Source organism: Castor canadensis, chromosome 16, assembly GCF_047511655.1.
Source record: "Castor canadensis chromosome 16, mCasCan1.hap1v2, whole genome shotgun sequence".
In the NCBI taxonomy this organism is placed as follows: Eukaryota; Metazoa; Chordata; class Mammalia; order Rodentia; family Castoridae; genus Castor; species Castor canadensis.
Window position 1 is genome coordinate 76,674,891 of NC_133401.1, and position 24,501 is coordinate 76,699,391.

Here is a 24,501-nt window from a genome sequence, read left to right on the forward strand (position 1 = left end):
CTCCTAACCTCTCTGCCCCTGGCTTTCCTCTCCTGCCCCAAGCCCAGCCTAGGAGGGATTTTGAGAGAACAGAGTTCTAGTGAGGGAACTTAGAAGTGACTTCTGTGGAGCATGAGATATTTTAAACCCTGACTTCCCTCTTTTCTCTGAGAATTTTGTCTCATGTGTTCTCTGTTCATTTTCTGCCAGTGGCTTCTTTTGAGAGGCCTTGACACAGAGGTTAAAGGAACAGTTGTGTGAATATGGAAGAAAATACAGTGTTGACAGTGATTGTTTTGGGGCACTAGGAATTTGACTTTTCCTTTTGTTTCTGTTTTCTAATGAAGACATATTATCATGTATTTAGAAAGACCTGTCCTTCTTGCTTGGGTGAACACAGAAGAATTGATCAGCCTCTTCTGGGTCCTTCCTTATGGCTGCCCCAGGGTGTTCCTTCCTCATGGAACAGGGGCAGGGGCTGGCTCCAGCACTGGTCCTCCGTATCAGTTGCCATAGGTCTGAGCTCCTTTTTGGGGCATCATTGTGAAGAGATTTTTATGATGCTCTGATAGGTTGGGAACCTGAAAATTTGGATCCATTCCAGATTCATATTTCACTTTTTATTTTGCAATTCTATCTTAGAGAACAGACTCAAAAGCGATAAGACCTAACACATGTTAAGTTTTTGCAAATTTCGCTTCATTTGTTTTCCACAACAGACCTTATTCTGAAGTTGAGAAAACTGAGGTTTAGCGAGCTTAATGACTTACAGAATGTCACCTGGTGGAGCTGGGTTATTGAAGATCAATCTGATACTAAATAAAAAAGATAATTTCAAGGGACCAGAGATGAAAATGTGAAGAATCTGGCTGGGGCTATTTAACCCAGAGTTAGGTGGGGAGAAGGTTTTACTCATCTCTGCATTCTGAATGGCTGGGATTACAGACATGAACGAGTACATCTGGTGGGGACTTACATTTTGTTAAATGCAAAAATGGTAAAGTTTCCTTTTCTCAGTTATATTTCAGTAGGAAAAAAAAAAGGCAATGAAGAGAGACTTAATGCAAGGAAGCAGTTACTGTAGCAGTTATCTATGGGTGGTAACAAGACATGCTGAGACCTGCAGTTTAAAAGAACAGCTTATTGGTCACCAGTCCATTGGTCAGAAGGATTGTTGTTCTGGTCTTGACTGGGCTCTCTCTGGTACCTATGCTGGGCGTCAGGTCAGCTAGGTGGCCCCAATGCTGGGTGGATGGTTATTGACTGGGCCATTTGGTTCTGCTCCATTATGCCTCTCCTCCAGCAGGAAAGGCCAGGCTTGATCACGTGGCAGCTCGTTGTTTTCCAAAAGCAAGAGTGGGAGCATGCCAAACCCCTTTAGATTAGAGTCAGAACTGAGGTAATACTGATGCCCAAGAATTGGTAAGGTCAATCCTGACTCCAGAGGAGTCATCTTTTGATGGGCGGAGCTTCAAAGTCACATCGGGTCGGGCTGTGGCGAGAGGGAAAGGATGAATGGGGACCACTTTCTGCCCATGCACAGGTCCCCTTCCCTATGGTTTTGCTTTCCATGGTTTCAGCTACCCACTGTCAAGACCAGTCTGAAAATATTAAATGGAAAATTCCAGAAATAATATTTTTAAATTTCACACTATTCTGAGTAGCACGATGGAATCTTTTGCCACACTGCTGCTATTGCAGTTGTTAGCCTGACCGCCACAGCACAGCAGTGCTGATGTTCAAGTAGCCCTTGCTTGACTTAGTAGTGACCCCAAAGCACAAGAGAAGTGATGTTGGCAATTCAGCAATGCCCCAGAGAAGCTGTAATGTGCTGTCTTTCTGTAAGAAGGTGAAAATTCTTAATAAGAAAAGAAAAAAACCTCAATGCTGAGGTTGCTAAGATCTATAGTTAAGAAGGAATCTTACATCTGTGAAATTGCGAAGAAAAAAACCCGTATGCTACTTTTGCTGCACACTTCAAACTGTACAACCACAGTGAGTGATCAGGCTTATTTGAGATGGACAAAGTATTAAACTCGTGGGTAGAAGATGTGAACAGAAATCACGTTTCCCTTGATGGCAATTTGTACCAGACACCGTTGAGCCTGTACGATGGCTTCAGCAAAGGATCCCCTGAAATGAATGGCAGCAAGCCATGCACCCCAAGTAAGGGATGGTCACAGCCTTAGGAATCGGTTTGGCAAAAAATATAAAAATTACTGGAGAGGCTGCATCTGCCACTGAAGGAGCCACTGCCACATTTCCAGCAGAGTTGAAGCTGATTAAGGAGAAAGCATGCAGTCCAAAATAAACCTCCAATTAGTTATTTAATTAGTCAGTGGTTGTCAATCTCTTACTGTGCCTAATTTATAAATTAAACTTTGGTGGGTATGTATACATGGGGAAAAACATTGTGCATGTCTGTGTATAGTTTTGTGTTATCGCTGGTTTCAGGTTTTCAGTGGGGGTCTTGCAACACATCCTGGGGGGATTTTTTAAGTGTATCCTAGTTATAAAGGTGTTAGGGAGACTAAAAGGATAGAAGGAAAAAGAAGCATACGAGGACAGGAAAGAAAGGGGCTACTTGGAGAAGAAGCTGATTTGGAGCCCATGCAGGCGGTGCTGGGCCTTGGAGAGAGATGCTGATGTTGGAATCAGGACAACTGCCTCCTTCATCCATTAGGTCAGGGTGAGCCTAACCAAAAGCCCTGGTATGAGAACCAGGGAAATGTGGCCTGTTGGCTTCCAGACCTGGCAGTACCGAGCAGGGCATAGAAGTGGACAGTAATTATTACATCTCTGTGGGAGTCTTCTCACACTAGAGGTTTGAGACCCATTGCTGGTCTATGCCATGACTCCAGGGAAGTAGTGAAATGTGAGCCCATCTAGAAATGAGCACTGGCTGATTCAGATGTGAACTGGTGAATTCCCAGGAAATTACCCTTATTTATTTTGGACTGTGGCTTAGCTGGGGATAGGGGTGTGGACTGGATAACTAATTTGGGCAAGAAAACCATTTTACTTTTGTTCATCAGAATTTCAAAGGAGACTGTCTTTATGGAAAACCAACAGATATAGAACTCAATGTTTGTGCTCTGATGTGATGTTTGGCCAGTGGTTTTGCCATTGGTGCAGAGAACGCTTACATACAGAACAAAAAGTGCAAATATATTAATCAGCTTCAAACGATTAAGCAGAAAGTCTGTAAAAAGACACAACTGTAGATTCTTTAATGAGAAGAAATCTACAGACATTAGAGAAATCCACTACAGCTTCTTACTCAATTATTACCCACCCCAAATGTGTACCCAAAAGATGGGGCAAGGGGTGAGCAGGCAGAAGACAAGGTAACATGTTGTGCATGGATGAGTCTGCTATCAAGGAGTTCATAAAAAATTCTGCACTCAACACCTCAGATGCTTAATTATGAATCCTGAAGACAATTAAACATGCTGGGGGCTGTTCTGGCACACAATGTCTTTTAAAATATGCATTACTTTCCTATAAGAGCTATTTTACAGATAAGTTATACAGGAACATAATAAATTGTTTTCTGAAAGTGGCCTACAAATGTGAAGAACAAAGCCACATAATCTTTAAGATGTTAGAAGTCACGTCCTCTTTCTGCTCTTCATATATTTGATGAAAGTGGTACCCAGAAAGCTGAAATGGAAAACAGCATGGTACTGGCACAAAAACAGACATGAAGACCAGTGGAACAGAATAGAGGATCCAGACATGAAGCCACACAACTATGAGCAACTTATCTTTGACAAAGGAGCTAAAAATATACGATGGAGAAATAGCAGCCTCTTCAACAAAAAACTGCTGGGAAAACTGGTTAGCAGTCTGCAAAAAACTGAAACTAGATCCATGTATATCACCCTATACCAAGATTAACTCAAAATGGATCAAGGATCTTAATATCAGACCCCAAACTCTTAAGTTGATACAAGAAAGAGTAGGAAATACTCTGGAGTTAGTAGGTATAGGTAAGAACTTTCTCAATGAAACCCCAGCAGCACAGCAACTAAGAGATAGCATAGATAAATGGGACCTCATAAAACTAATAAGCTTCTATTCATCAAAAGAAATGGTCTCTAAACTGAAGAGAACACCCACAGAGTGGGAGAAAATATTTGCCAATTATACATCAGACAAAGGACTGATAACCAGAATATACAGGGAACTTAAAAAACTAAATTCTCCCAAAACTAATGAACCAATAAAGAAATGGGCACGTGAACTAAACAGAACTTTCTCAAAAGAAGAAATTCAAATGGCCACAAAACACATGAAAAAATGCTCACCATCTCTAGCAATAAAGGAAATGCAAATTAAAACCACACTAAGATTCCACCTCACCCCTGTTAGAATAGCCATCATCAGCAACACCACCAACAACAGGTGTTGGCGAGGATGTGGGGAAAAAGGAACCCTCTTACACTGTTGGTGGGAATGTAGACTAGTACAACCACTCTGGAAAAAAATTTGGAGGCTACTTAAAAAGCTGGACATCGATCTACCATTTGATCCAGCAATACCACTCTTGGGGATATACCCAAAAGACTGTTACTCCAGAGGCACCTGCACATCCATGTTTATTGCGGCACTGTTCACAATAGCCAAGTTATGGAAACAGCCAAGATGCCCCAGCACTGACGAATGGATTAAGAAAATGTGGTATCTATACACAATGGAATTTTATGCAGCCATGAAGAAGAACGAAATGTTATCATTCGCTGGTAAATGGATGGAATTGGAGAACATCATTCTGAGTGAGGTTAGCCTGGCCCAAAAGACCAAAAATCGTATGTTCTCCCTCATATGTGGACATTAGATCAAGGGCAAACACAACAAGGGGATTGGACTATGAGCACATGATAAAAGCAAGAGCACACAAGGGAGGGGTGAGGATAGGTAAGACACCTAAAAAATTAGCTAGCATTTGTTGCCCTTAACGCAGAGAAACTAAAGCAGATACCTTAAAGCAACTGAGGCCAATAGGAAAAGGGGACCAGGAACTAGAGAAAAGGTTAGATCAAAAAGAATTAACCTAGAAGGTAACACCCACGTACAGGAAATCAATGTGAGTCAATGCCCTGTATAGCTATCCTTATCTCAACCAGCAAAACCCCTTGTTCCTTCCTATTATTGCTTATACTCTCTCTACAACAAAATTAGAGATAAGGGCAAAATAGTTTCTGCTGGGTATTGAGGGGGGGGAGCGGGAGGGGGTGGAGTGGGTGGTAAGGGAGGGGATGGGGGCAGGGGGGAGAAATGACCCAAGCCTTGTATGCACATATGAATAATAAAAGAAAAATGAAAAAAAAAAAAAAGAAAGCTGAAATGGTGAGTCTGAAACCATAGAGCTGATTAAATGACAAAATCAAGAGCAGAATTCAAGTCTCCAGTCCAGTGGTTTATAGTCTACCTCCCAATTCTGCCACAATTTGTACCTTGTATTTTGACAGAGGAGCAGACTGTGTCTAAGTGGAGCTTGAAGGTCTTGTTTCCTAGATTCATCAGAATCACACAAGGGTAGTTTTCCAAATAGATAATACCTACAGCCTTCAGAGGTAGGGCTTTGGGATGGTGGAATGGGGGACTTGGGAATGTTTATTTTAAAAACAACTTTTCTGTTTGAGTCTGATGTCTAGCCTGCCATTTCCCTTGCCCAACTCTGTGCTAAGAATATGGCTTTAGGTACTGGTTGGCAGAAGACAGTATCTTCTCCAGGTGTCTACTTACTTCCAGCAGTAAGATTATTGCCTGAAGCTCCTTCTCAACTTAGGGACTTTCTGAGGCACTCACAGTGTGTGCACCTTCATTAGAGAGTCCTACAGGCTTATGTTATGAGGGTACCAGTGTTGAAGTCACGTAAAAGTGTTAGCCATTGATAGGTTGTCTCCTCCAAGATTCTGAAGTGAAAATACGGGGTCAATTGAGGCCACCTCAAGTGCTGATCCCCAGGCACAAGGGTCATTGGTGTGTTTACCCATGGCGAATATTTAAGTTACAATCAGGGAGGGAAGCTAGCTCGCTCTAGGGATAAGTGAATTTGAAGAAACCTTGGCTCTGTCACCTAGTGCCATATCTTCAATTCCTGGAACAGCGTCTTGCTCCTTTTAGGTGTTCTGTTAATATTTGTTGATTGAATGAATGAAAGAGTCCCTTTATAGATGTCAAGTGACATTCATATTTAATATATCTAGTGTTGCTCACTAAGTGCAGTTGGATTCTGAGTGCAGTTGGGATTCATCTAGGAGCTTTCCACAGGGCCTAATGTGTGATGATAAATCATAAGCCTCCCAGGTGCTCAGAATCAATTTCACACCTCATCCGTTATCATGAGCAGAATGTGTGAGAAAGTCCCCTCACTGTGGTAATACATCAGCTCACAAAAATCAAAAATGCCTGAAGATCAAAAAAAGGGAGCACTGTTATAGTCTATGGTGCTTAATCAACTAACCGACGTTGATGGATTTCAGGGGATATTTACATTTAACTCATGGAATCCAAATGATTCAAGAAGAGCCCATAGTTTATGGGCAGCATGGAGACAATTTAAAAAAATCATTTCTCATTATCTATAGTCAGAGACTAAGTCTCTTGAAAAAATACTCTTTAAGAAAAATAAGAACAGAACTAGGAATAAAGTACTGTTTAGAACAATGAAAGTGCTGGGCTGCAAAACTCCTCACAGTGTCCATGACAGATATCACTTAACAGTCTATGCTAAGCAAGAGCTCTGTCACTTGAGCCCCTACCTTCATCCCTTTTGGCTTTAGTTATTTTACAGATAGGATCTCCTGCTTTTTGCCAAGGTCAGGCTAGGATCAAGATCCTTATGCTTATGTTGGGATTACAAGCTTGTGCTGCAATGCCCAGTCCTCCTCATTGCTTCTTAATCGAAGGCTCTAAAAAGCCACCACTAATTTGGTTGGTTGTAGTGAAACTCATTGACCATTGCAAATGTAGAGTTTGTCTTTGAGAGCTATTACCTGATAGATAACATTAGCAGGTAATAAGAGATTGAAGGAAATATAACTTATTATTATAAGTAGTAGAATGAAGGAGTATAACTTCTTACCTGATAACACTAGCAAGTAATGAGAGAATGAAGAAAAAAGCAAATGCAGTTTTGTGGCTTAGGAAAGGGTCTTTGAGTTAGGTCAGCTGATGCCCTCCCCTGCCCTAGCCATGGACTACATATACTTCTCAATGGTAGTGCTTCACTGTCAGAGCTTTGGGGGCCACCTGCATCAGAATCACTGTGGATGTAATGCAGGTACTTGTGTCTCACTCAGGACTTACTGAATCAGAGTCTGAGTGAAGGATTTTGGGTTGAGATGGGTATCCCAGTGCATCTCGGTCAGTCAGCACCTGGAGAACTACTGCTCTGTGAAGGCCTAGCTCTACCATGCACTTGCAGTGTGAACTTGGGTACATCTGCTACTTGAGTCTCAGTTTCCTTATCTTATGGAGGAATAGCACCTGTGCCTTCTATCTACCACCTCACTGGGGAATCATGAGGTTTATTTGAGATAAAGGCACCTGAGAATGCTTTGGAAGCGGTAAGAGCTAAAACATGGAGTACTGTATTGTCTGCCTGGTACACTTGGTGGGGAATGGGAGAACTGGGGTGGTTTTGGGAACGTGTACACCCTTTATTCATCAGGAGTCAGTGGTTCAGGACATAACTGGGGCAACAGTCAGAGTTCCTGATTGCTGTTCTTTCTTCCATGTCCACTACAATGGGACCTGTTCTTTTAGAAAGCTGTTTTGATGGTGAACACTGTTAGATACGGCTATCTTAAACAAACAAAAATGTGATTTTTTCCATTCTTTTACAAAATTGAAGAACAGGAGGGTGGAACAGGTCCTGTTTCTGGAGGTGGGGAGGGGTTGGTACCGGTGGGTAGGGGAAAAGGTGGGGAAGGGTGTGGGAGGGTGAACATAGTGCAAATACTGTGTACACGTGGAAAAATGAGACCTATTGAAGCTCTTCTAGGAATGCGGGGGGCGGGGCAGGGAGAGACAATAGAGGAGAATGGTGGAGGGGGTAAATTCAAGTATGTAAAAACTTTTATAAATGCCACAATGCACTACCATCCAGCACAACAATTAAAAAAAAGAACTTAGTTTTAGGAGAGAAAATGCATGATGGGTGTAAAGTTTCCTGCTTTTATATGTAGACACCGAATTATTTTTCTTTTCTTTTCGTTTTTTTGTGGCACTGTGTGTGGCACTGTGGTTTAAACTCAGGGCCTCACTCTAGGCAGGCACCCTGATTGTTTAAGCCATTCCATCAGCCCTCTAGTGGTCACTTTTAAAAGGTAGGTAGGACTTAAATGAGTTTTTAGTAAAACTTACTTATAAAAAAAGCTTGAGGGGTTTGAGGGGAGAGATGATGACAATGTAAATAATGTGCAATATAAGACTGATTGGAATTGTCACTACAACCCCCCCACATAATGAGTATATCCTAATTAAAATTTATAATAAAAAAGAAAGCATGGAAGAATGCTGTATTAGAACACAGCCATGCTCTTTCATTTGTGTATTGTCTATGACTTTGTGTTATAATAGCAGAGTTAAGTACAGATGCTCCTCGAATTACAATGGAGTTCATTGTGATAAACCCACTGTAATTGAAATATCATAAATGGAAAGTGCCTGTAATACTCCTTCCAAGTATGAGAACACACAGTACAGGAAGACTTATTCCCTCTTGTTCTGTGGCTGACAGGGCTGTGGCTTGTGGCCCATAATCACAAGAGTGTCATGCTGCTTATTGCTAGCCTAGGAAAAGATAACATTCAAAGTGTGCAAGATGTCATTCTCCTCCCTCTCCAGATCACCTCCCACCCCTTCCTCCCTGTTCTCTGTCCCAGAGGCTGGCCTGTACACTAGGGTTGGTGACAGTGCTCCCCAGCGTGCACAGTACTGTGCTCATGGAACCAGCATCACACCAGCTCTACCTGTGATCTTGAGTGTCACCATAGACCAACTGAGAAACTCTGGGGGTAGGGCCAGAATCTGCGTTCTAACAGCCCCCTAGGTGATCCTGGTGCTTGTTAAAGTCTGAGTGCTACAGACCTATGGCAGCAAGCTTCTTTGCCCATTAACTTCTGGTTAAGTTGTGTCAAGGGGGAGTATGGGCAAAAGGAGGGAAGAAAGAGAGCAAGCTAAGATATTTATTTCCTGTCTCTCACCCTATGGGAGTATTTAGTTACTCAACTGACATCTCTGTACTGGGCTCCATTAGCTACAACTGTTCTCTCTTCCCACCCCTTTGAGGCCTAGCAATGGGTAGAGATACCTCCTTTGCCATACTTGGGGTTCATACCAGCTTCTACAATCTCCCTATAACCTTTCTACAGCTTTGTAAATAGTCCCTTTACTAAATCGTCCTTAAATTTATATAAACTGGAATGTGCTTCTTCTGAGGTCTTGACCACACAGTACATAACATCATAACTTATAAGGTTTCATATTAGCAAGGCAGAATGAATGATATTAAGAATTTTGAAAGCCCTGGTAACAGAAACGTCTCCATGGAAACTTTTGGGAGCTGGAGTGATCAAAGAAGGCTCTAGAGGAGAGGTGACCCTGGCCAGCCTCTTAAAGATGGGTAATACATACTTAAAGATTTCCAGGCTAGGGGAGGGGTACACAAAAAGCACAGAGATAGTGAGTATAGATGACTCTTTGTGTAGCAATGAGTCATCAAATTTGATGGATCAGTTGGGTTTGAGACCCGCTGTTGAAAACAGTGAGGCGCTATTGAAACTTTCTAAGCAGGTAAGTGATGTTTTTTGTTATGATGGCAGATGAAGACTGAGCCTGAAAAATCTAGAATTTTGTGAGTAGGAACACTGGCTTTGTTTGGGATTAGAGGGACTAAAGTTAAAATCCAGCTGTGCCTCATTCTAGCTATGTGGCCATTTGTAAAAAAACAAAAACCAAACCAAACAACAACAGAAAAATGTCACTGAGATTTAGGTTCCTGTGTGTAATATGGTGATACCTTGTCCAGATGTCAAAAAGATTGATCTGTATGCAGGACATCAGTGTGGAACTAAAGTACTGTGAAGTACTCAAGAAATGTGGTTTCTCTCATTCTCAACCCCAAGAGCCTACTGAGTGCTCAATAGTTCTTGCCTCCCAAACTTAGGTTGAAATGGAATTGCCATTGTAAGGGTATTAAGAGGTGGCATCTTAGCTGGGCACTGGGGGCACACACCTGTCATCCAAGCTACACAGGGGGCTGAATGGGGAGAATTGAAGTTCCAGGCCAGCCCAGGAAAAAAGTTTGCAAGGCCCATCTCAGTGGAAAAAAGCAGGGTATGGTAGTGGCACACCTGTCATTCCCAGTGATGGCAGAAGTATAAAATAGAAGGGTCACAGTACAGGGCCGGCCTGGGAAAAAAGTGAGATCTTATCTCGAAAATAACCAGAGCCAATGGGCTGGAAGTGTGGCTCAAGTGGTAAAGCACTTGCCCAGCAATCACAGAGCCCTGAGTTCAAACCCCAGTGTGGTCATAAAAGAGAAGTGACACCTTGAAGTGATTAGGTCACTGGGACCCTTATGAATGGATTTTCTGTCATTACAAAAATGGGTTAGTATTGAGGGAGTGGGTTCTTGACAAAAGGATGAGTTCATCCTGACTTTCTGTCTCATTGGTACGTCCCTGCCCTTCTGCCATGGTCTGATGCAGCACAGAAGCTCTTGCCATGTGCTGGTGATATGCTCTATGATTTCTTAGCTTCCAGAAAGAATAAGGAAATAAACTTCTATTACTTACAATGTACCCAGTCTGAGCTATTCTGTGATAGCAACAGAAAATGGCCTGAGATGGTTGTGGATGTTAGAAGAGGATGCAGAGTGGCTCAGACACTGATGGAAGGCAATGTGTCCTGGTTTGACTTAGCTCTGTCTTCCAGGTTCCATCTCCTTGCACTGAAGGTGTCTGGGGAAGCTGCTGCACTCCCCGCTGGGCAAGCTACTTCCCTCCAGCCATCTAAGAGATGCAGGGTCTAGGGTTTCTCATTAGGGTGTCAATGCAGAGATCTCTTGCACATTTACCATGAAGGGTGCAAGGGTGCAGAAGTTTCTCCTTAGAGAAGCCACAAAGAACAAAAGTACACTGCATATAAAGACGTTGACATTTCCTTGGTGCTGATTGGCAAGTGGTTTTACTTGTGGGGGAAGTCCTTTTGGCTATTTTTAAAGTGAGCAATTCTCAAACTATCTATAGTGGTGGGAAGCAGACAAATGACCAGTTCATCCAGTGGCAGTTACCAGTGGCAGTTCTGCTCTGTCCTAATACGTTCCTCCACCAGAAGTAGGTCTGGGGAATTTGATATCACTTCCAAATAGGTATACCTCCAAGAATGTGTCTATTCTGTAGTGGGTTTATATCTTTTTTTTGTGTGTGTGTGGTACTGAAATTTGAACTCAGGGCCTTGCTCTGCCTAGGCAAATGCTCTGCCACTTGAGCCACTCTCTCAGCCCTTTTAGCTTTCAGTTATTTTTAGAGTCTCATGTTTTTTTTTTTTCCCCTGGCTGGCCTGGACTGCAGTACTCTTACCTATAGCTTCCCACATAGCTGGAACCACAGGCTTGCACTATCACACTCAGCTTATTGGTTAACTTTTTGCCCAGGTTGGCCTTGAGCTGCAGCTCTCCAAGCTGCTTGCCATGTATGTATTTCCAATATAGGCACGAGCCACTATACTCAGCCAGGTCTATCATTTTTCATTTCTTTTCTTTCTTTTTTTTTTGGTAGCACTGAATTTTGAACTCAGGACTTCACACTTGCAAGGCAGGTGCTTTACTGCTTCAGCTATGACTCCAGCCTTTTTCCCTCTGGCTATTTTGGAGGAAGAGTCTCTCTTTTTGCCCAGGCCAGTCTGGACTGTGATTCACTTATTTTAAGTTTCCCACCATCACTGGGGGTGACAGACGTGTATCACCACACACAGCTTTTTCCATCGAGATGGGGTTTTGCAAACTTTTTTTTTGCCCTGATTGGTCTGGAACTGTGATCCTCCTGATATCATTCTCCCATATAAGCTGCCACACCCAGCTATTGGTTGAGTTAAGCTCTTGCAAACTCCCTGCCAGGGATGTTGGCCAGGTATATCTTTTTGTTAACTCATGTTCTAATGGGCCTTCAGGACAATGTGGAGATAGATACAGCAGGCCCTTGGTATCTGCAGGCACATGGTTCCAAGGAGGCTGCCATAGAAGAAAAAATTGCAAATTCTCAATGCACAGAGTTCAGTGCTGTGCTGTGGATGCTGGGCTCATTTTCCCCACAATGCAGCCAACTTTCACTAAAGACATGCCACCTTTCAATAAATCTAAAATTTTCACTTCCAATTAAATTTAAATAAAAATCAAGCACTTATTTTTGTGATTTGCTAGCTTTCTGTCTTGCTAAGTTTTGATTCTCTCTTTCTCTTTCTATTTCACATGTCTGCTCTTGCAGTGAGTTTGTATATTCATATCGTTGTTTCATTTGTAGGGTGAAAGTTCCTTAAGTATTTCTTATAAGGTTGGTCTGCTGGTGCTGAATTCCCTCCATGTCTGCTTGTCTGGGGATGACTTTATTTCTCCATCTTAAAGGATATTTTTGCTGAGTATAGTAATCTTGGATAGCAATTCTTTTTCTTTCAGGCCTTTAAGCTATTATCCCATTCTCTTCAGGACTATAAGGTTTCTGCTGAGAAATCTGCTTAAAGTCTAGTGGACATTCCTTTGTATATGACTCTATGCTTTTAAGGTTCTCTGTTTATCTTGTAATTTTGATATTTGACTGTAACATGCCGTGGTGAAGACCTATTTTGGTTGAACTTACTTGGGGTCCTTTGAGATTCTTGTCTCAGGGTGTCCATAGCTCTTTGAACATTTGGGAAGCTTTTGGCTATTTTATAAATGTTTTCAATTTCTTTTCTATTTTCTTCACTTTCTGGAATTTCCAAAATATAAATATTTGGTCTCTTAATGGTGTCTCATAAGTCTTGTAGGTTTTCTTCATTCTTTTTAATTCTTTTCTCTTTTTATGACAGGGTTAATTCAATAGACCTGTATTCAAGTTCAGAAATTCTTTCTTCTTCTTGCTCTAGTCTGTTGTGGAAGCTTGCGATTTTATATTTTATTTCATTGATTACAATTTTTAGCTCCAAGATTTCTAATTGGTTCTTTCTGATGATTTTTATTTCTCTAAATTTCTGATTCATATCCTGAATTGTTTTTCTCATCTTTTTGTAGTGTTTATCTGTATTCTCTTGTACCTCACTGGGTTTCCTTAGGATCATTGCTTCAAATTCTTTGCCAAGAACTTCATAGATTTCCTTCAAGTTGGGATCTATTTCTGGAAAATTGTTCTTTGATGGTGTCATGTTTCCTTTCATCTTTCTTGTGGTCTTGCATTGATGTCTGTCCATCTGGTGTGATGTTTGTCTCTTCCAACTGAGAAAGGAGCTTTCATAAGAAAATATCATTTTCCATTTATGTAAGAGATAGTATGTCAGTTGGATGAATGCTTTGAATTTGGTTTTTGGGAGCTCAAAAGCAAAGTCTGTGAAATTTGTTCATCTTTGATGTCAGTGATGTCCGTGAGTGGCTCAAAAGTCTATGTTACAGAAGTTCATGAAGGTGGTTGCATGACTTTGCTGTGTCCTCAGGCTCCACGGACTTGAGCCCTACTGGTACTGGGGCTTGTGGCAGTAGTTGCCTCTGTCTCAGTGGTATGTGATGTGGAGAGTACTGTCCCTGGGTTCCTCAGGGTGAGCACAGGTGACACCAAGGGCTGTGGCACCAGCAGCCAGTCTTTGAGCCACAGGATTTGAGGGAAATCTTTTCCAAAACTCTCGGGTGAATGGGGGAGGTGCCTAGACCTGTGGTACAGTGGTCACAGTTGTGGAACGACAGGATGGGATGGGACCTTCTCCAGGTCCTGTGGTAGGATCACAGGTGATGCTGGTTCTTTGGCACCCGTAACTCTGGACTTGAGGTTTTGAAACACAAAAGAGAACTTTCTAGAGTCTATGGGGGTAATTGTAGTTGGTGCTGGGGCTTGAAGCAGTGTCAGCTGCTTTTGTGGAGCTATGGCACCCAGGTGATATTCTGTCTACGACCTGAGGGATACACAAAAGTGGCACTGGTGTCCTTGGTCATAAAGATGAAAGACGTGGAGGAAACCTTCCCCTAGATCCTGCAAGGTGAGCATGGGTGGTACTGGGCTTGTGGCTTTGATAGATGTACTCCTGGAGAGGTAGTATATGGGTGAGAATGCCCATAGGCCATATGGGGCAAACTCTGGTGAAGGCTTGTGACATTAGTAGTCATAGTCCTGGAGCTGCAGAACATGGTTCAGGCTTTCCCCTGTTTCCCAGGGACAAGCTTGGGTTGATGCAAAGCTTTTGTATGGGTAGCTGAAGTCCAAGAGCCTTGGGCTAGGAAGGAGGCCTTCCCTAGTGCCTGTCTCATGAGCCCAGGTGATGGTGGATGGCTGTGCTCTGGTAGCTGTAGGAAGTTTCTGGCACGTTTCTGAGCTCCAGATGGGCAGGAATAGGTGAAGCTGTGGCTTTGTACTAGTAGCTACCATCCTAAGGCTGTGCACTGGGGAGGAGACCTTCTCTGGTTGCTGCTAGGTGAGAACAGGGCGGGTGGGGACTGGGTCCACCAGTAACTGTATTCCTGGAGCTCCTGGTGGAACAGTTCTTAGTTCTGGAATTCAGCTGGGAGCTTTCTCAGCTCCTAATAGACAGGAATAGGTGAACCTGGAACCTTTCAACAGTTGCTACATTACTAAGGTTATGGCTGGGAAGGAGACTTTCCTAGTTCCTGCCAGTGCAAGCAGGGGTTGGCAGCCACTGGTCCTGAGGCTGCAGGATGCTGAGGAGGCTATTGTCCTCCCTGTGAGGAACCCACCAGTCCAAGCCTTCTGATGGCTTCAGGGGGCCAACTACCAACCCCTAAACCAAGAAAGCATCTAGCAATGGCTATCATGGTAGTTTGGGTTCTAGGGAATAGGAGAGGCTCAAAGGAGGTTCCTTTTTGGAGCACGATGGTCCCTTTTAGACCAGCTGGTTTCCGAAACTGAATTTAAAGTCTGTAAAGACTGTAGAACTCTCCTGTTGTTGATTGGGACCATGGTTGTGTTTGCTGGCACTTTTCAGTCCCTCACATCCCCACAGCCTCTGATGGGGAGCCAGGCCTGAAGTTGCAAATTGCCTTGTTCTCGTCTCAAGGTTACCTTTCTAACTCCTCCACGCTGTTTAAGCTTTTGTCACTTCCTTGCTGGTTTCTAGAATTCTCCCTCTATCACTCTCTTGGAAATAGCTTCTCCTCTGTTGACTTGGTTCTTCTCTGTGGTAGAGTGATGCACAGGACACTTGTGTTCAGTCACACTTCTCCAGAAAATCCTATCATCCTGGACCAAGGGACCAAGGTATTTTGTGCTCTCTGTTTATATAGCCACAGTCACTCACTGGTACCATCTCCGGATGTTTTCTGTGCTTTGCTGGGATGTCCATCTGCTCATTCTATCTTGTTCTGTATTTCTTTGGTCAATCAAGTTATACTCCTACAGCTGCTTCTGTGCCAACACGGTGGACTCAGTTCTTAATACTTCATCAGTTCTAAAGCTATGGAGGGTTTTAGAGATCAGCTATTGGCGTCAAGCATGTATCCAGCACTTAAAATGGAGACTTTTCTTTCCGTAAAATCTTAGGGGAAAGCCTAGAATGTGAACTGTAGGATGGGACCTGCTCTGGCTAACGTAGGGGAGGGGACCTGACCGTCTCACCCTGTTTGCATCTTCCCAGTGGTCTTGAGGAAGAGGTCCAAACATCCTAGACTATCACTGATCTCAACTCTCATTTTGAAGATCAGTAGAGTCCCAGAGAGACAAAGTAATTTGCTCAAAGTCACACATAGGATTAGTCCAGGATTTGGATCAAGGTCTCCTTAACTTGACCACTTCCTCAAGATCCACAGATAAGGAGACTTTCAAGTGAGTGATCAAACAGTGACTGCCTCCTTCCTATTAACCACACGACTCCATCCTCCCAACTTCACAACCCTCCACTCTATCTATGGTGTTGTATGAAAATCATAAGTAACAGTTTTCCCTGAATGGGCCTTCTTCCTGCCCCAATATTTGCGTCCTGCTGGCCTGTTAATTTTAGTTTGGAAGTCAGAGACCTGGTGACAACTGCTATCATACAGGGCTCCCTTGCTGTCCAATAAATGCTAATAAACCATAATCTGCAATCCTGACAATCACTGCTGCCTCAACCCAAATACAAGGGCAAAGATTACTTTGGTCTGAATTGGATTTGAAAAGGCTGGAAGAACAGGCTTTGAGTGCAGTGGATGTGCCAGTTGAATATTAATTATAGCAGCACTGCCGGCCTGGGGCAGGAGCAGTGGTTCAGCAGTGAGGGCTGGGAGGGATGAGCAAATGCAGACTAGATGTTTGTGTGTGTGGAATCCGAGAGTGTGGATTCAAACAAGTCTGGGGAGCCTTGGGGAGGCTTTCTGCAGCTCTCCTGGTGTTCAGAGAGGTCTTCCTGGTCTTCTAATTTGCTCTTTTTATTTACTCTTTAGACTCGGAGGGATGACAGCCAGAAACTGTCTTATGGGCAGGTTTTTAATTAGTAGCTTGGGAATTTTCAAGGAGGTAGATGGGGGGTCCAGAACCTTGTTGCCCTACTCATTATTTCTCACATTGTAGGAATGGAATACTTGTGCCTCTAGTGATCCAGACACATGGTTACAGCAGGTCTGCCTTGTACAGTTGGTGTCTGTGTGCGTGTGCACTTGTGTGCACGTATGGTGTATTTAGCAGCATGGCGGGCATGGATAGAGCTCTGCTTACAGACGTACTGAGTCATAGGCAAGAGATGGTTTCCATGTATCTCAACCCCCTGGCAAACTTCTAAATTATGTATACAAAATAATTTCCTACAGGTCTAACTGTCCAATGGATTGTGTGACTAATTATTTCTTTCCACTTAAAATGGGAGCCTCCTGGTAGGCTGTATGTTTTGGTGCAATTATGTGGGCTCCAGGCCAGAGCTGGGCCATTTGAGCCACCTGAGGAGTGTGCTAATTGTCCTGAAGTGTGCTGCATGTTGAGTACCTCATTGCTGTAGTGGTTTTAATGGGAACTTCTAATTAAAAATAAGAGAGTCAGGGCTGGGTGTCTTCTTCCTGCATTATGGCTCAGGCGGGGCTCCTCGGAGCAGGCCCACGTGAGTGAGCCCAAAACAGGGCAGCTGGGACAGAGATTAATGTGCCTCTGGTTTGGATTGTCGAAGGCTGCTGGAGCTCTCATTAGGGCTGGGCCAATGTCAACAAGTCTTCCTGGTGCCACTCCTTCTGCCAGGCTCTGTGTCAGTGTTTGGAGACTGTGCCTGTGGAGACATTGGGAGGGAGTGAGGCTGGGGAGTTTAAGAGGCTGGAGGTATGGCCTGAGACCCTGGAGGGAGTTCATGAGACAGGACTATTCTGGAAAGTCCTGTGCATGCCCTATTGCTTCCAAAAGGCCTGGCTGCTCTGCTTGCTCCTTATAGTGGGCTGGGAGTCTGACCTGCATTTGGAATCCTGGTTCTGCTCTTATTAACAGCGTGTCCTTGGACAAGCTACTCAATTTTTTTGAGCTCCAGTTTTCTTACCTGTGAAATATGGATAAAATACCAATAGGGAAAAAAATTTTGGTGGTTTGAACTCAGGGCTAGGCAGGTACTCTACCACTTGAGCTACTCTGCCAGCCAACCAATGGAAATTTTGATGGTATAGTGGTGGATATGAACTCAGACAGAGAGGGAGGGTAAAGATGAGAGAGGTGAGAGAGGTGTGGCGGGAGAGGAAGAGGGAGGGAGGGGGTGTGTGGGTGAGAGAAGTGTTTAGGTGAGAGGTGAGGGAGTTAGAGAGAGAAAGGGGAGAATTAGAGGTGGGAGAGAGTTAGGGAGGGGGAGTCAGGGATTGGTGAGTAAAGGAGAGAGGTAGAGAAAAAGGGAGAAAGACAGAACCTAGAATGGGATCTTAAGAACTACTGATTTTTCCTGGAACTTTGACCACTGGATCATCTGGTTTTTGATTATAGGGGGAAAAAAGTGGGACAGCCAAGACAGAGACCAGCCAGGATGGGAAAGCCAGAGGAAATGCCTCTCCCACCTCTACGCCCTGGACATGTGGTCAGGACTAGAAGAGAGACCATTCTTATGAGCTGGTCATTGCTCTCATCGGCCAAGGCCTGGTGCTAGCCTAGGAAGACCAAATGTCAAATCATTTATGAACTGCAATGTCAGGCACTGACATTTTATCAGGAGTGATTAAAAAACAAGCAGAGACATGAGTAACTAAAAGCAAGTTGGGATCAGGTTCCATGAGTAATGTCAGAGCACACTGAGAGTTTAGCGACCAGGGACAGCCTCACGGAGGAAGTAGATTTCTGAGGTCTGAATGTGGGCTGTGGGCTTCTACCCTCTACTCTGGGTAGAGGACATGGCTTGGCACAAAAGAACAGTGTTTGTGAAGTACCAAATGTGCTCAGAATGGCAAGCAGTTTGTGAGCAGGGCTCTGAGCCTGGGAAGGTCAGTCAAGTCCTCTGATCAGACCCAGGGAACACCTGGTTTATGAGTTGGGACAGAAATACTGCAGGTGACTTTTTCCTTCCTTACTTTGGGAGCTATCTGAATATCCTTCAGATTAGCTTTCTACCACCTGCCTACCTGCTCTGTCCCCCTGCTCTAGATTTGTAATTTGCTTAGCCAGTCAGCAGGTTTTCAGTGGACCTCCTTTCAAGCATCGAATCCATCTTGCTTCTAACATGTCCACTAAAGGAAAAAGAAAAGGAATAAAAAAGTGGACATTTAGTGATCTCTTGAGTGAAATCAAGGGCTTGTAGGAATAAATCATGTTCTCATGGATGGGAATGATAAATTCAGGAAAATTTGGAGCCCTAAGAAGTCCTCTGGGCTAATCTTCTCACTTTACAGGTGGGGAGGAAAAGTCTCACAATAAGACATTGTGTGGCTTGTAAGCTGTCTCCTGATTCTTAGGCTGGTTGGGGCTTTTATTTCACTTTCCTCTGAAAGGAAGGTAGCCTCGTGGCCAATATGTCGGATCCTGAAGTTGGGCTCTTAGCCACTTGGCTGTTGACTTTGGGAAAGGAATTAAGCCTCAGTTTGCCCATCTATAAAATGGGATAAGGAAGCACATGAAAAGCCATGCAAGCATTTGCAGGGAGCAAGAACAAAAGCACATTCTCTGTGTGCGCTGTTGTATCAAGAGTTGCTTGATGTGTACCAGTTGCTTCTTGGGATCTTCTGTGGTTTTGTTCTTTTTGGGACAGGGTCTTCTTACTATCTAGCCCCTGCTGACCTGAACTATGTGTCCAGGCTGGCCTTGAACTCCCAATCCTTTTGCCCCAACGTTTGGAGCACTGAGATCCTAAGTGTACATTACCATGGTTCACGGGTCTTTTGGCTGAAGGTGTCCAGCACCACCCTGGCCTGCCACTCTGTCTTGAGAATTCCAAGGCTGCCTTATTCTCTTGAATAGATGAGTTATCAAGATAGGACTTCATATCTCATGATGTTCATTAAGACCTGGCCTGAGTGATGTCCTCTGATTGTCTTGAGCCAATTAATGGATGGTGGGGCCAGGAGGAGGATGTAAGAGCTCACTTGGGCTCATTTGGTAATGGTACCAACTGAGGGGAACCCCAGAAGTTCCATTTTCAATATAGTACAGAGCTTCTAAATTCTTCTTCCTCTCCCCTGGCCACCAGGGGTCAGGCTCATGAGATTATAACAGAGGTGAAGGTCAATTTCTGCCAAGTTTGCTTTCCCTCTCTGGGCCTCTGTTTCTTGCTGTTTTAAAAGAGGGCTTGACTAGAGACCTAGCACACGTTATGCTACCCAGGGATCTTGTATTCCACGCTCAAAAGGAGTCTTCTGTAACAGACCAGTTTGCTGTAAATGAGAAAGCAAATACTTCTCTTCATACATTTGTCCCTTGCCCCCAATAAAAAGACAAATAATTATAAATATTTGCTTTTTTTGTGGGAAAAAGGTAAGTCATTAAAGGCAGGACTGGGGCTTCAGGGTTCATTTCTGCCTCTGCTAACAGAAGAAGACAATTCTGAAAGGTGTTTTTACTGGTGTAGCCTATCCTTCACCCCCTAGCTGCCCTTCTGCAAACAGGGTGATGTGAGGGGAACTCCAGCCAAGGCCTGAGACACAGGTGAGCTCAGTTGCCCACTCATGGCATCATGAGCTGTGTCAGCCCCACATACTTGAGGTAGCTTGTGATGCAGCGGAAGCTAATTGAACCAGGGATGATAGTAGTCCTTGCTTGGTAGAGTTGCTGTGAGGTTTTATGACAACATGTACTCAGACCAGCACTTAGCACACACTATAAACTAATATGGTTATTACTACCAACATAAGCAGATAGTACTTCTCTTGCTGATTGGATTCTAGCCACACTAACCTATTTTCTTTTTCTTAAATGTTTCACATTTCTTTTTCTTTACAGGGCTTTTGTACTTACCTCTCTGGGATGGTTCTTCCCTGCTGTCTTGTCCTCATGGTTGAGGTCTCAGTTGAAATGTCTTCTTAGAAACACCTCTAAATATCCTGGGAATCAACCTCTCATTTTTCCTCTTTCTCATCATATGTAATATCACATTTATTGGTGTCCTTGACTGTTGTCTCTCTCCTTTTAGATTGTGAATTCCTTAAGGGCAGGAGCTAGGCTTTTACTTTCTGGTCTTTTCCTGCTGCCAATCACAGTACTATATATAGCAGCCTCTCAATTTGTATTTGGATGAATGAATAAAGAGAAGCACCCAACTCAACTTGGGTTGAGGAGGAGGGTTAGAGTTTCAGACTGTGTATACTGCTTCTAATTCTTACAGCCTTGTGGTTGTGCTGTGCTCACTTTAGGTCAAATATACTCCTGATCCTTTGCCTTGGGAAGGTTATGAACATCTGTAAGTCAGGGAAGGTTTCCTCACAGCCCCCATTACATTGCTTAGTATCTAGAAGGGATGTAGCCAAAGGTTATTGGGTAGATAAAAGATGGATAGATGAATGAATGCATAGGCGCATAAGTGGGTGAATGACAACACTCAGGACCAGTGATGGTGATGTAAAGAAATAATAGTAAGAACTTCAGCCACGCAGGTAACTATGGAAAACCATGTTTATTTTTCTTCTAAAAAATGACATATCCAGTCACATATAAAGACTAGACACACATAAAATGTGCTAAGTACAATTATTAGCGCTGCTATAGAGGAATAGTTGTAAAATGTTTTTGAGTAAGTTGGCATATTGAATGGTCACAGTTGGTTTGATTTTAAAGTGGCAAGAGTAGATGACCAGTTGGCATACTTTTCAGGATATGAAACTGTAAAATGGGAGAGTCCCAGGCAATCCAGGATGGCTGGTCATGCAAGAAAGAGAGCAGCATCAGAATGTAGGGTTTAGGCTGGCATTTATAAGAAGGTGCTTGACATTTTCTCAGCTTCCCTATCACTTCTTTCCCCTTAGATCTAAGGCAAAAATCCCCCATGTTACTGCTGAGGACATTACTGTTTTCAGAGTTTTACCAGTGGGGTTCATGTAATTTGGGTTTGATCCTTATGCCATACCTGGGAGGTGGGGCAGTTTTATAATCACTTGCACGTGTAGGATCCTGCTTCAAGGTTCCTGGATCCCAAATAATCTAGGGCAAAGACTCAAGCTCAAGTCTCCCGAGTCAATTGCTGTTTTCTAGAATAGTCTAACTGGCTCTTTCTATTAGCAGAGGTCAGGAACACTCTGGGAGAAGGAGGGTCACTGAGTACTCACCACTGCTGGTGTCACGGGCAGAGGCAGTAGACAGCACAGAATGCTGGCTTTTAGATGATGCTCCAAACCCAGGACTGGGGTTTCCAGGCGGATGGTCAGGACCAGCTCAGACTGCCGTTTTCCAACTTGCTTGAGCTCTTTTCAGGCATTTTTGCTGAGCACTCAAGTGCAAGGCCAATGCATGGCTGGTGTAATTTTCCATGTTGTTATATCTATCCCTGTACTTTTTGCCCAACCTGAGGCACAAGTTTAAGGAGCAGAGAGCTCAGGAATGATCCTCGATTTATCTTAGAAGACTTATAGGCCATCACTGCCCATTGTGACCCTAGTTTCTATTGAAAGCCTATTATTATTCTGTTATTCACTCTTTTATTTAGATACTGTTTTGGGTTCTTTTAGATTTTTGGCATTTATGACCTCTAGAAATATCAAGTTATATAACCCTTCTTTTTCCTGAGAAGTGATCCTTCCTCTGATTCCTTAATTTAATTGGTGTTATTCAGGTGATGATATTCTGGGACAAGATGAGTGAGAGTGGGGTACACACTAGCCCTCCCCTTTCAGCTGTCATTGGACTCAGAGTTGCTGTGTTGCATGGGTTTGAAGGCAGAGGTGCTGAAATCCCCTTGACTTTTCCTATTCTAAGAAATAAATAAATAAAATAAATAGCTTTAACAAAAGAGTGTATCTCTTCTTGGAAGGGTCCCCAGATGGTGGGGCATACAGTCCATTAGTTAAGGCAGGGGTCTCTGGTACACATGTTCCCTTTAGAACATGTATTCTTGCTGTGACCCTATAAACCTCAGAGGTGTCTGTGGTACTGAGTTTGTTCAAATGTAGTCTCATTTTTAGATGTGATTTATCTTTGGCTTATAGGCAGGAAGCAGACCCAACTCTGAATGGAAGAGATCTTATCCCTGGCTTGGCCATCACTGCAGGACCCTTGAGATGCAGCCTGAGGGTGCTTAGGTCTCTTCTGAAACTTTAACATTTGGCACTGAGGGGTGAGGTGATGGCTTGACAAGTCTGGCATCTTCCATATCCTGATGCATTGCCAGGTCTATTAGCTTCTTAGAGTCTTGAAAACTTATGGCCTAGTTGCACTGGGCCACGGGCTTTTCTCCCATCCAAGTACTAACCAGGCCCGACCCTGCTTAGCTTCCAAGATCAGATGAGATCGGGCGTGTTCAGGGTGGTATGGCCATAGACCGGGCTTTTCTCTAGAAGGCCAGAAGAGTGCATTTGTACTGAAATTTTGAGAAATCAATGCAACAGAAACAAAAATTCCTTATGAAAACTGTTGTTTGCGAAATGTGCTGCCTAGCAGCAGAAAACTAGAGATTGACTGGTTTTCCAGTCTTTTTTGGTAAAACTGCCTCCAGGGAAGTCAAGCTTGGTGGGGAGAAAAGAATTGAAGAGGATGGATCCTCAGTTTCTTCTTCTTTTTTTTTTGATGGTACTGGGGCTTGAACTCAGGGCCTACACCTTGAGCCACTCCACCAGCCCTTTTTTGTGATGGGTTTTTTCAACTATTTTGCCTGGGCTGGCTTCGAACTGTGATCCTCCTGATCTCTGCCTCCTGTGTAGCTAGGATTACAGGTGTGAGCCACAAGCACCCGGCGACAGTGGCCTCTTCAGAGTTTGCACAGATGTCTACAGTCCCTCATATGGTCAGAGAACTCTGGGATCGGCGATGGCTGCCCTTTCCTGAGTTCCGGGATGCATCATTCCGTCCTCGTAAGTAGGCTCCAGGAGCCATTGTCCTATCAGTCCCCAGAAGGTGTTCCCCTGGTGAGAGTCTAGTGGAGAAGTCCCCTGGGCATGTGTTCTCCCCAAGGCGCTCTCTGCTGTACCTCTGCCCATGGAGCACCCAGTCCTCAGTGTGCTTCTGCCTGGGAGGGCCGCAGCTCCTGGGGGTCCTGGTTCTCAAGTCCTGCTCTGGGACAGGTGACACAGGATGCTGTGTGGGTTGAGGCACTCCAGGGGCAGGGGCAGGCCTCTGTTTGCTTCTCCAGCTCTGGATTTCTAGGTTTCTTTTGTCTGTTGGCAGTTTGTCAATTTTCTGAGCTTTTGAGATCAGAGACTTCCCAAAAGTCCCTTTTAGAGACAGGAAAAAGAACCTGGTGGGAAATAAAGAACAGAAACGCTTTCTGATTTTCACTGACTTCTTGAGTTTCAATACTGAAAGGAGCCTTAGATCTAACTCCCCACTGAGGGCAAGATCTTCTTTGCTGCACTTCTGACTGCGGGATCTCAACTCTAAGCCTGGGTGACTCTGGTGACAAGGAGTATAACAACATCACAGTATAACACATTAAATTTATGCACCAGGACTGTTCTAAGAGCTTTGAATATTACTAACTCATTCTCCCACTCATCGTTGAGGCTGGTTCAGTCCAGGGCTATGTGATGAAGGTTTGGTCAAATGATGGCACTGGTAAGGTTATACCATCTGGGGTACATTGCCAACTTAGCTTATGTAAGCATACCCTATCATGTTTGTACCACAATGGAATTGTCTAACGATGCCTGGCTTAGTGCATCATTAAGCAACACCTGACTATACCTTTGTTTCCCTCTGTATATGGATGGGAAGCTGAGGTACTGATTCAGTGATTTGTCTTAAAGCCACACAG

The 24,501-nt window shown here is 43.8% G+C and overlaps 1 protein-coding gene across 13 annotated transcripts in view; it reads right to left on the bottom strand.

The window, feature by feature from the left end:
- Positions 1–16,377: 16,377 nt before the first annotated feature.
- Atp10b (ATPase phospholipid transporting 10B (putative)) overlaps positions 16,378–24,501 on the bottom strand; it is a 316,710-nt gene continuing 308,586 nt past the window's right edge. For 8 of the 13 annotated variants that reach the window (XM_074057697.1, XM_074057698.1, XM_074057696.1 and 5 more), the window contains one exon: positions 20,573–23,985. In XM_074057697.1, the coding sequence (XP_073913798.1) occupies positions 23,529–23,985 (457 nt within the window). In that variant the 3' untranslated portion in view covers positions 20,573–23,528. Of the gene's footprint in view, positions 17,416–20,571; positions 23,986–24,501 lie in introns of those variants that run through there. The other 5 variants (XM_074057702.1, XM_074057705.1, XM_074057706.1 and 2 more) reach the window with 3 other exon arrangements.